Source organism: Macaca nemestrina, chromosome 4 (genome assembly GCF_043159975.1).
Source record: "Macaca nemestrina isolate mMacNem1 chromosome 4, mMacNem.hap1, whole genome shotgun sequence".
NCBI classification, from domain to species: Eukaryota; Metazoa; Chordata; class Mammalia; order Primates; family Cercopithecidae; genus Macaca; species Macaca nemestrina.
Window position 1 is genome coordinate 120,693,342 of NC_092128.1, and position 12,237 is coordinate 120,705,578.

Sequence of the window (12,237 nt, forward strand, 5' to 3'; positions counted from 1 at the left end):
TGCCCTCTTCGCCTGCATGTCCTACCCTGAGGAGGCTCCCTTGGTCTTTCATCGCTCTCCCTGTTGATCTTCACGCCTTCCCGAACCACCGCGCCCAAGCAGGGGCACAGCCTCGGCCCTCTTCACAGGGCGCTCCTCCTCACAGGGGTGCCCGAGAATTTTATTCTGTGCCTTCCTGGTGGCTCCTACAAGTCTGGAAGGGCAGGAGGCGCATCTCACTCCTCTGGGTCCCCTCCCCTAGCGCCTGGCGGGAGCCCAGGCTGCATGTGTGGAATTCATGACTTTTTCTCTCCTGCTCAAGCTGAACACACTGCTGGCTCCTGCTCGGGTGGAGCCCGGCTAATCAGAATGAGGGGCTCCCCGTAGGGCGAAGGGGTGCGCTGTCAGAGGTGGCATTCCCGTTTTACGAAGACACACGGTGTCTTACACGCCAGGGAGAGGTCTGAGACGCAAAGAGCCGTCGAGCGGGCTGCGGGATTGCTTCGCTGTCACCTCCGCCTGCAGCCACCCTTCCGCACGCACTTGCGTGTGCACCCAGGCCAACATGGAAGGCGCCATCCTAACTTCTGCCGTGAGCAGGTGGGAGGGAAGAGAGACGAGAGGTATTCCATTGGTTGTCTGGGAAAATGAATTGCACCTTCCCCTCCCTTGCGGAGGATCAACTTTTCCCACCCCCTCGGGTGGGCACTCGCATCCTGGGGCCGGAGCCCGAACCCGGGAGCCAAGGGGCCCCAGTTCCAGGGACGTGAAGCTGAGCGTACAGCGGGCGCTCCCAGACACTGGGGAAAGTGCTTTACGGTGTCCCGAGTCCCTCGAGTCTCGCCAGCTGGGCGAGCGTGCGGGTGCCCCGACCGACTAGCGGCCCGGGGTGCAGGGTGGCGGGCCCAGCGGCGCGCGTCCCCCTCCCTTTCCTGGGGGTCCGCACGTGTCGTCCGCGCCGCCCTCCCCCCCACGAGTAACGCGCGGGTCCCCCAGCCCGGTGGCCGAGCTGGGCTGCCCGGCCCCCGGGCACACCGCCGGCGGCCGCATCCCGTGCGGGGCCGCGGCGCGATGCTGCGCTGGAATGAGGAAGCGCGGCGGCAAGGGGAGGGCCCGGGCGCGGTGCGCGCGGGGGTGGCGGCGGCGCGCCGAGCGGGCCCGGCGCGGGCGAGCGGGCTGCAGCCGGCGGCGGCGCCAGCAGGTACGGCCCGCGCCCGCCGCCGCCCGGGCGGCCTTTTGGAGGCTGAGCCGGAGCCCGGCGCTGTTGCAAAGTTTTCGTGCGCGGCTCCGCTGGCCCAGAGTTGCGGCTGAGACCGGCGCCGCGCGAGCCGGGGGACTCGGCGACGCCGGGGGGACGGGACGACGCGCCCTCTCCGTGTCCCGCTCTGCGCCCCTCTGCGTGCCCCGCTCCGTGTACCGGAGCAGCGAGCGGGGAGGCGGCCGAGACTTGCGCGCAGGGCCAAGCCGGCTGCGGGGCAAGTGGAGAGGGGACCGCCAGCGTGGGTCACCCCAAAGTTTACGGGGCGGCAGGGCGCGCGCTCCGGCCACCCGCCGCTCTGGGCGGCAGCAGGTGGCAACGCCAGGGCGCGGCGGGGGCGGCCGACGCGGAGGGGGCCAGGTACGCGGCCCGCGGGCGGCGCTGTGCACGCGGGGCAGCCGGTCGACCGGGAGCGCGAAAGCCGGGTCTGAGCCGGCTGGGGGCGGGGAGTGTGGCGGAGAAATGGGGAACAATGCGAGTGAGCAACTTCAGGAAGTCATTGTGAAAGAAAGCTGGGAAGAGCTCCGCGGCCAAGTTAGCAGGACACTCTAACAAGTGCCTGCGCGGCCCGCGCCCGGGGCGGTGACTGCGGCGACCCCTCTGGGTCCCCGCGCAGCGCAGCCCAGCCTGGGCGGGACGCTCGGCCGCGGCGAGGCGGGCAAGCCCGGTAGGGCAGAGGGAACCCCGGCTCCGAGGTTGCTCTTCGCACCCGAAGATCAGTCTTGGCCCCAAAGCGCGACGCACAAATCCACGTGAGTGTTTTCAAATTGAATTTCAATAGGAAAACTTGGGGTAACCGGTGAATTAAAAAAAAAAAAAAAAAAGTAAAGAAAGGCGGTAAGATTGGTAATCCCTGGTGTCGCTCCGGTCCGCCTCTCCTTTCTGAGGACAGTGAGAGCATTGACTTCTGTCAAGCGTCTGCCGCTCTGCACTGTGCCAGCAGGTGCAGGACCAGGCCGGCATGGGACACTTCTGAGCAGCCCCACTGTCACCAGGAGAGGAGTTCTAGCTCCCAGCCATGTTGAAATTTATATAGACCTACATATACCCACAGAAGTCAGCCTTTATAAAGTCGTGTGTAAAGAGTTTTCCTTGTATTTGAGCCGAGAGCTTTCTTTTTATACTATAAATATGATGAGATCGAGTCAGAACTTGATTTCTACAAGAGAGGAATTATCCCGGCTTCGAAAAGTTAGTCCTTTTGCTGACCGCAGGTTTGGCGCTCAAGTCACCAAATCTTCTCAGGAAAACCCTCAGTAATATCAAGGCATCAGGTTACTTGCGGTTATGTTTGAAATGTATTTTAAATATTTGTCAAGCATCGCTGCTGATGCCTAAGCAACCTCGTGAAGGCTTGTTTTTCCTACTAATTTGGAGGCACAGAGTATGGCATCTAATGACCGAAACCCGTAGCGATTCCATAGGGTCTAACCAGGCACAGTTTTCAAATGCAGCTTCCCTCTCTCTAGGGACTGCAGCCCACCCAGACTGAATTTCAATGCGGCGCGCTCTGCTTAGGTTACCCACTCACAATTTCCCACTGCACCGCAGGCAGTATATTTCAGCTTTGAGATACCTTGTTTTAAACTTCGAGACAAAATGGTGTTGAGGAAATGTCTCCTTACTAGTCCTATCAACTTCTGTTAAAAGAGGAAAATTTATGGAAGTTGAAAATACTGCGTATGATGTTTAAACTTTCATAGAAATTCAAATGATTTTAAGGCCAGGTTCAGTTTGGTTATGAGCTGAGTGGGGGGAGAAACCCACATAAAAATGTCCTGGGTCCTCTTGAGTTTATTTCTTTGTTTGAAGATGTTTGTTCAATGAGGTTTATTGTACTCATCTTTTATGTGGAGTTCTAAAAAGTAACAATTTTGTATTATTTATATTAGAATGTGTCAATTTCTGTGACAAATCAGATCAAATTGGGCTGCGGCTTAAAATGTACACGAGGCAAATATTCATGACAAGAAGATTCACCTTCTTACGCTGGCGTCTTGTAAAACGCAGAACACGTTAAAGAAATACTGTGTACACATACAAATAATGATGTCACATTAAAAATACTACATTATTCTTGCTTGATAGAATGTATCTGATTTCAAATTTCACCATGAACATATCTCATACCTTTTTTACATGAAAAAAAATTGTGCTTCTGAGTCTCACAGTCAATCAGAGCTGATGACCAGAACATTTTATTGAACTCAATGGTCATGTTTTCTTCCCCTTTTGTTTCATGGTGAGAGTTGAAGGAAGGAGTTTAGAAACTCTCCAGTACTTGTTTAATTCATCAGTGTTCTAATTAGAGTGCTACCTCTTGGAAAACTACGCACTCCCCTACTGCAGAAACATCGTAGCAATAATCACCCACCCTCAGGGTCTCCAGGAGACCACAAGGGCTGCAGATAAAAGTGTGGATGTGTTAGGTTTGACCCTTTTGAAGAGTTTTACACAGACTCCTAAAGAGAAGATCAGCTGTGGCCGTTTGTAGCCATATCCTTTGTCGAAAAACTAAGATTGTAGTGAATATATTGATTGGCTAAGAGGTCTAAAGCCCTGTTGTACTGCAGACCACTGTCTTCCTTGTTTGACTAGAGACTTAGAGTTTGAGAACAGTGGTTCTTTGGTTTGGATACATTTTTTGTTCTTGATTTGGATGTATGTGTTTCATGTGTGGTTAATGTAGCATATTTTCAATATAAATGTCAAAAATTTTGAAATAGGAAAGAACTCTCTATATTAATATATGTATACACGCACTTCAAGATTATGCCTATCTTAACAGATACATGAAATAAAGAAATACCATGTACATATATACACACACAGAGCATGCACACAGAGTGGAGTGAGAGGCGTGGGGCAGCGTGGAAGAGTTTTAACATCAAACAGACCTGAAATGAGTATTAAAGGCCCCCTTTATTTTTAAACTTTTACTAAAACAAGATGGATTTCCCTATGTTATATAATGGTGAATTTTAGACACAAATAACGTTTTTTGAGTGTTGCATAATTGTATGTATTAATGTAATGTAACTGCAGTTAACTAAGAATTCATCAAGGATAGCACTGTTTTGTGGCATTTTTTTCCTCTTCTATTGGAATTGTGAAATAATTTCACTATGAAATAAGTGTTGGTTCTTGTCATATTCTAAGGGAGATTGATGTAAGTGGCTCCACTCCAGCTTACAGAAGGTAAACCACGACCTTTTTGTGTTCTCTGAAAACGCTTGTCTTCCGATGCCTCTGTTTCTGAGACTGACAAGCACTCTGGGGTACTGTGACGCCTGCTTCTAGCAGCAGAGTTGCTGCAGCTCCTGTCCTGGCTGTGAACATTGTTCTCTGTCTGGTGTCTTTGCGTTCATAATTACAGAGACTTCTGCTCTATTCCATTTCATATTTGTGCTGAATAATCATTCCATTTTATGGGAGAAAATACAAGATGTAAACAAGTGACCCATCCTTTGAAGCTTACAAGCAGAGAAACATAAATCTATTTCACATCTTAAAAACAGATCAGTTTTATTTTGCTCAAAAAGGGCACATGTACATTTTTGATCTAGGTCTTAGAAACAGAGTTTCAGAGGATCAGCATTATACACACTGTCTCTCCCTCTCTCTCTCTCATACACACACACACACACACACACACACACTCTTAAAATTCAGATGAGGAACAAGATAGGAATGAGGTTTTGTTAGGGACGTAGAGCACCTAAAACCAAAGGATATCGACAGTAACAAAACTATGTTTACTGTGGTGCTGACTGAACACTCATGCTGGTATCTTCGTGTGGACCGTGGCTTTCTTGTATTTCTTTGCAGTTTAATAAATGACTTCATACCTCAGGTTACCTTTCCACATCTCCTGGAATATATGTTTATGTCCTTAAAATGTCAGTGTCATCACTTTAGTAGCTTTAGTTTGAGTTTTTAAATGTTTGGTGATATTCCAACAAATATTTTTAAGACATTATGAAACCGTATGAAGTGCTGCATATTACAAGTGAGATACAACAGCAAACAGAAGAAGGTTTGCAGAAGGTTTTTAAGTGGCGAAGTTCGGGCCTGCCCATTTTGGTGTCTTCTTGGTGGTTACTCCTGAGAAGGGCCTGGAGGAAAAGCAACTGAGGCCTAATCTACAGGCAACTGCCAAATTGTTTCAGTTGATGTTTTTTCCCTCTCATGTTTGACTATGATAAATAGGTAGATGCCAGAGGAGTCTTCAGCCAACCACCTGTTAATAAACTGTTAAAAATCGTGCAAACCCTAGGTCACAGGTGTGGGGGCCATTTGTGCTGCCTGTTAACAGGCCTGGCCCTAGTTCTTTTCTCGCATGGCCATTTCTGCCTTAGGGGAACTCACAATTCCTGTTGACTAAAAGAGCACCCTTTTCCACCACAAGCCTGACAAATCAGACGTCCACATAATTTCTGAACTCATTTTGGTTACGACAGGAAGCACAGGCTCCCTTCCTGTCTGTGTTTTCCTAAGAGAAAACGGTCTTCCCTCCTTTTTTGCATATTTGGCAAGTGGTTCCACCTTTCTCTGCACCCTGGTGGAGTGTGAAGGCAGCAGTGGAACCTTCTGGAGGAGGAAGAGGACACAGAGGCCCTGTAGCCAGGCACCAAGATCCTTCCCAGGTGGCTGAGTCTGAGGGAAACTCCGAGCACCCCTGGGTCCTCAAAGTCTGGATTTGTGTGGAAAAGGCAGCTCTCACTTGGCCTTGGTGAGGCCTCGGTTGGTTGGTGAGTGCCACATAGTTTCTTTGTGTACTTGCATGGATTGGAATAGCCAGTGTGTTCTTCCCTCTTCCCTGCTGGTGTTTCCACAGTGGGTGGCCTGAACCCAGAGCAGCTCCCCATATCCCTATGCAGGCCACCTGTCTCGGGTGATGGAGAGCATCATTATGCTCCGTCTGCGCGCTCTGCTTTTGGATGGCCCCATGCTCCACCTCCTGATAGCTCGTGGCGCGGGGCCACGGCTTAACGAATGGCTGAAAATGGGTCCTAATTAGTGGAAAAGTGCTTTCTTCATATTTTCTCACTCAAGTGTGCAGTGATTCATTTTTCTTATGCAATCATCTCGCTGCTAAAGTAAATCTGACTGTCTTCCCGCCATTTCACACCAAAAGTTAACTCTAACGGATAGGAGGTTAGGTTCGTTGAGAGCAATGCAGTAAGAAGAGGGGACCCAATGTGGGCTTGTCTGTCTGGTCTTCCTCTCTTCCTTTTTTCTTCCCTTCTCTTCTCTGTGTTTCCCTTCCCTCCACTTGCCTTTCCTTTCCTGTCCTTCCCTTCCCTCCCCTCCCCTCTTTCTTTCTGTAATTGGTGGGGGTTTTGCACAGACTGTCGAAACACTGAGAACTGCATAAAGTGTTTTTGAATGGGCTTACACATATTGAAGTAGATTGTTATACTCCAACTTTGAGATCACACACTAAAATCTATACCTTTACAGCATTTTCTGTTAGTTTGAAACTATTTGAAAATGAACAATGTGGTTTAGATTAAAATCCTGTTCTGAAGCTAGGAGTTCCACTATGAATATTGATTTATCAGTGTTTGATAAATTTTTGTTGTTATACCAGATTTTCACTGGCAAACCTAGAACAAATGAAATTCCACATAAGATACTTCCCTAGACCTAACGGGAAAAATGTTTAATTTCGAGTCTTTAGGAGAAATGAGAATGAGGAATTGACCTTTTGTAAGCTTACTTCTGAGGCACTCTGAAGTGTGTTCCAGTGCTTTTAATGGAAACTAGAGAGAGCCAGCAAACCCCTAGTGCGAGCCCCACTTTTAACCTGAGAAAGTGACCTTTTCCTCCTCCTTTGTGCTGAGTTTTGCGTAGGGCACAAAATTAAACTGATATTCAAAGAGATTCACTGCAAAAACGTATTGATACATTGTGTATTCCATTTCATTAAATTAAAAACATACTGCTAATTGTCTCAGGTTGTTAAACATAAGGCAATTAATTATCATTTTAAAAATTGGTAGGAAGTTGTGAGTACTTTTGCAGTATGTTTTCCCGCTTTAGTATGAGGTTGTATATATTTGCTTGAACTTAAAGAATTTTCACTTTAACATTAGACAATGCTTTGTTAAAGAAATGAAATTTGCTAAAAAGGAACATGTAAAGTGAAACATTAAAAATAAATAATTTCAGCTTACTTAAGAGCTGCAGAAAAATCTGACTGCAGTGTTTAAAATGAATTTTCCCACATTTTGCTCTCTTATGGACAGGAGCATTTTCTGTCAGGTTATAAATAAAGATATGCCCATTTTTGTAGCCCCACAAATGAGGAAGTTGTAAGCTCTCTGAGGTTTTACTGATGAGCCCCCTCCCCCTGGGTTTGCATGAAGAGATCATAGGCCACAAGTAAAGGACTACAAAATGGGATCTAAACTATCCTGGTGGGGCCTGATTCCCACGTTTCACGTGGACCTTACAATGTGATGAATGGTTTTGGTATGAGGGTCTTAAGAATGCTTCCAGATTTGAGTTACAGGACAGCCAGCGCTGAGCTCCCTATTGCAGAACAAAATAGGAATCTAGAACTTTCTTGCTAACAGGATCCAGCTAAAACACCAACTTAGATTCTCAAATGATGTTCTTTTCTGTCATTATTTGATTGTTGTCAGTAGCAGTTATTGTTACCAAGTCATTGATGTATTTATTCTTCCCTTTGCCCTTCTGAGACACAACTCATTTTGACTTCAGTGGAACCCCTCAAAGGTGGGGTGATGAGCAAGGTGAATTTCCAGAGTAAAGCTACTAAGAGACCAAACTACCTGATCTTTGAATCATATTCTATGTACTGTGGGCATAGTTCAACATAGATTAATTTCTTATAGTTGTTATGAAAAAAATTTCATCTCGATGATAGCTGATAATTTTGTGGGTGTCTTAAACAAAATGGAGGTCAGAATTCAGTCCCTTGGGGAAAATTTCCAGTTGGTCTGGAAACCAAGTGGCCTACCCAAGTTTGAAGACAGCAATCAGGATGTTTGCACCTTTGCATCCTCTCTGGAGCAAAGACTAAATACCCATTATTGTATGTAGGTCAAGCCAAAGCAGCCTTTTATATTGCAAGGAATAAGAGGTAAATAGATATATGTGCAGCAATGAATCCCCTAATGTGTTTACTCTAGAACGCATGTTCTCTCTGTATATATAGGTAGATTTTGTAGATCTTGTCTTACCACCTGCTGATGGTAGATACTATATCTAAATAAGATGAGGAAAATTTATAGTACCTAGGAATGTGTCCTCAGTGGGCAAATCAATCAATCATGACTTCAAGTTATTTTTAATAAATATACACATATGGGTTCATAAACAGTGGGATGTTCCTGTGAAGATCTAAATCATTTTACTTCTTTGAGACTAAATAAAATATAGCTCTTGCCAAATAAACTCACACAAGCACTTATTTTAATAGAAGTCAAATGGCTTTGCAGAAATTTCAATTTTACAGGTGCATTGTTTGAAATGTTATGAGTATGCAAGTGGATTTCTCTATTATGTACAGTGTTAAGTTTCAGTCTTAAAATGTCCACCTGAAATGATTTACTTGTACGTTAAGATAATTTCACTGCTAAGAAGGCAAGATAAAACATTCTTTGTGACACCATGTGCCCTTGCTGAGGGAAAAACTTACTGTTATAACTTTGTGTTTATCTCTCTTAAAAAAAAAAATGAAGAAAAAAAACTTTGAAAATAATCGGAACACAACTCTTCCTGGGCTCCTCTGTCTCTTTATCTTATTATAATAAATTAAAAAAAAAAAAAGTGACCTGAGGCATATCTGTGCAGACCCTTCTTTTGGAGGCAGTTTCTGTGTTTTTTAAAGCTGTAGGTTCTATTTTCATTGCACTTCATATTGTTGCACAGCTCCTGGCCATGCATGAGGGTCTTCTGAAATCAGTAGGAGGGCAGAAGAAAATGATTCTAAATTTAGATTTTTTTAACTTAAGTCATGAAGTGTAAAACGCCATTTATATTTGAGGAAGCTACCTAGGAAGTGGCTGATGTCAATGGCCCAAATCAGAAGAGGGCCTGTAAAAGCCTCTGTCAATTTTGACTATGTATGCTTATCCCATGGCTGCTCAATAAACAGCAGTAGTAGTTGGAGAGCGGATGGTACAGTAATATAGACAGGAAGCCTCTCCTCTCTGTGTGAACCGTGCACCCCATGAGAGGGTAGAGACAATACAATATGCCTGTAATGTCAGGACAGACAGTCATAGCCCGCTTGAACTCCAGCTCTGGGCTTCTTGCAGCAACAAACGTGAACACAAAGGACTGTCTCCAATTCCATTTTCTCTATTTTTAAAACAACTTTTTGAATACAGTATCTGCCATCTTTTCTTATACCTCACTTTGAAACAGGTAGCTCCGCTGTGGCATTTAAAATGTTCTGTTTCTTTTCCCTCTGTATCAAATACCTCTTTCCTAAGAAAACATTCAAACAGCATAGTTTTTAACTGTGTTTTGAAAGGTTTCCTTAGTTCCCTTTGACCCTTCCTCTTTTGCATATCAGTTCCTGGCCATAAAAATAAAAAATGCTAGGACAGAATTGCACATCTGAGCTGATTTGCCCTCAAAAAGTTTCACAGTGGAACAAACCGCAGGAGGAGTTTTCTGTGGCTCAGTTAAATGTCGGGGGAGGGTGGTGTGAAAGCCAAATTGGATTCCTGCTTTCCTGTTTAAATCTTGTTTTTCATTGTTATTTGCACCAGCAATATACTCTGTGGAATAATCATGAAAATGTGTAGATTGGCAGCTAATTTTTGAAAAATGAAAAGAATCAGAAATGAAATAAGAGTGCTGAGAAGTTTTTATGTTCTCTCAACCTGTTTTGTCAAATTGTTACGAAAACCTATAAGGTCTCTTTGACTAGATACAAAGACTTTGCATATTGCCTTAGCTTTCTCTTGAAGCATTTCCTTTTTTAAAATACAGTGTAATTCACAGTGATATGATAGATTTGCAAAAGTAAAATCTACTAGTCTGAAGATGAAAGGACTTGTCTCTTAGCAGGAATAATGGGTTTTATTAAAGAGGTCTGTGACCTAAGGCATTTTAAATAAATTACAGGCTTGGTCCATGCCCTCCCGCCCCCGCCATGTATCTGCTTCCTTCAATATAAGCATCATTGAGTATTTAAGGAAATAACCCCAAATGTAACTCTAGTGTAGCTTCACTTGTCAGGGAGGAAAAAGTAAATAGCATACATTTGGCCAAATAACCAGAAGTTTACTGTAGAAGTTTTATGATGAAATTTGCCTTCATCGCAGAGTATTACAAAGATCATATTTAGTTTCTGGCAATATATAAGTAGCATCCATCCTCATCTGTCATGCATTTGGAGTGCACGACCCCTGCACCAGGCTGCAACATTCTGATGGGCAAGAGTGCTAGAGAGAAAAAGGCATCACCATCAGACTGCATGGGTTCAAGTCTCAGCTCTGTTGTTGATTAACTGTGTGACCTGGGGAAAGCTATTTCTCTTAGCCTTGATTCTCTCTTCTATAAAATGGAGATAATAATGAAGATGCCTTGGGTTTAATTGGGAGAGTTAAAGACACATTTACATATGTAGCAAGTAGGTGTTGAATTCTAGCTCTACATTGGACAGTATGCAGGGTGCTCAAATGAACAAATGGACAAGACAGACATCACCCATGGTCTTTATGAGACTTAACCATTTGCCTCTTCAATGCTAGAAACTTAGTAGGTTGCTTAGACAAAGCCAGTGAGTACCAGTATCCTTTTCTTTGCAACTTTTTCCTAGCACAAAGTATTCAATACATGTTATGAAATATCTCTGGACAAAGAATCCCCCATAGAGTACCAGTGAAGAGGGAAGGCATTTGCTTAAAAACGAACCAACAGAAAGACACTGTAAGGCAGTTGTTTAAGTCTCAGGGAACTATAATTGTTTTCTTTTTCTTTTTCTTTTTCTTTTTTTTTTTTTTTTTTTTTTTTGTCTCCCTCTGTCACCCAGGCTGGAGTGCAGTGGTGCGATCTCGGCTCACTGCAAGCTCCGCCTCCCGGGTTCACACCGTTCTTCTGCCTCAGCCTCCCGAGTAGCAGGGACTACAGGTGCCTACCACCACGCCCGGCTAATTTTTTGTATTTTTAGTAGAGACGGAGTTTCACCGTGTTAGCCAGGATGGTCTTGATCTCTTGATCTCGTGATCCACCTGCCTCGGCCTCCAAAAGTGCTGGGATTACTGGCGTAAGCCACCACGCCCGGCCAACTGCAATTTTTTTTAAAGCTTGTAGAAGTACTGTGTGCTACCAACAGATAGGCTAATTTTGAGTGACCCTCAGTACTTTGTACAGTTAATTTGGCATGCTGTGTACTTAGTGGCTTTTTAATAGCTGTAAATTTGGGCTGCTAGCAAAGTGGTAAAGTTGTGATTCTTGACAGGCATCTATCTGCATTTTAATTTTGACTTCATTTGTCTAGACTCAGCTTGTCAGAATTATGGGAGAGACTCCTTGTGTCAGGGCAAGCACTGTGAAGAGAGGTATTCACTGTCAGAAAAGAGAGGGGAGCTGGAGGCAGCTCAGGGGCCTGAGACCCGCCTCCACAGGGGCCCCAGCAGGCTCAACGCGGCTCTGGTCAGACTCTCCTCTGGGGTGCTGCAGTTAGAATGAGTTCACTTCCTAGCCAGGCTTGCCAAGGCTCCTCACCTGGAAGCAGCAACTGCCCAGGGCTGTTGGATGTTTCTCCCCAGGGAACAGCCAGGTCCCAGTCCTGCCTCAGTGTGGAAGGAGGAAAGGCAGGGTCCAGGAAGCTGTTTCAGGACAGGCCCAAGGTCCCCCAGGGACGCCTTGCAGGGTCCGCGGAGGCTGTAAGTCAGCACTGCCCACACAGCCTGGAAGAGGCCCCAGTGCTGTCGACTTGCCCGGCTCCTAGTCCGGCTTCTGCTCCTCCTTTGTAAAGTTATGGATATGCTAATAGTTTATAACTGAAACTA

At 45.4% G+C, this 12,237-nt stretch overlaps 1 protein-coding gene across 15 annotated transcripts in view; it reads left to right on the plus strand.

The window, feature by feature from the left end:
* The first annotated feature begins 366 nt into the window (after positions 1-366).
* LOC105492372 (IKAROS family zinc finger 1) overlaps positions 367-12,237 on the plus strand; it is a 102,875-nt gene continuing 91,004 nt past the window's right edge. For 2 of the 15 annotated variants that reach the window (XM_011759399.2, XM_011759401.2), the window contains exon 1: positions 1,639-1,989. Coding sequence is in view for 10 of the 15 variants with exons in the window: in XM_011759425.3 (XP_011757727.1) it covers positions 545-602 (58 nt within the window). In the remaining 5 variants the exon portion in view is untranslated. Of the gene's footprint in view, positions 603-1,142; positions 1,181-1,526; positions 1,598-1,638; positions 1,990-2,020; positions 5,989-12,237 lie in introns of those variants that run through there. The other 13 variants (XM_011759425.3, XM_011759424.3, XM_011759407.3 and 10 more) reach the window with 13 other exon arrangements.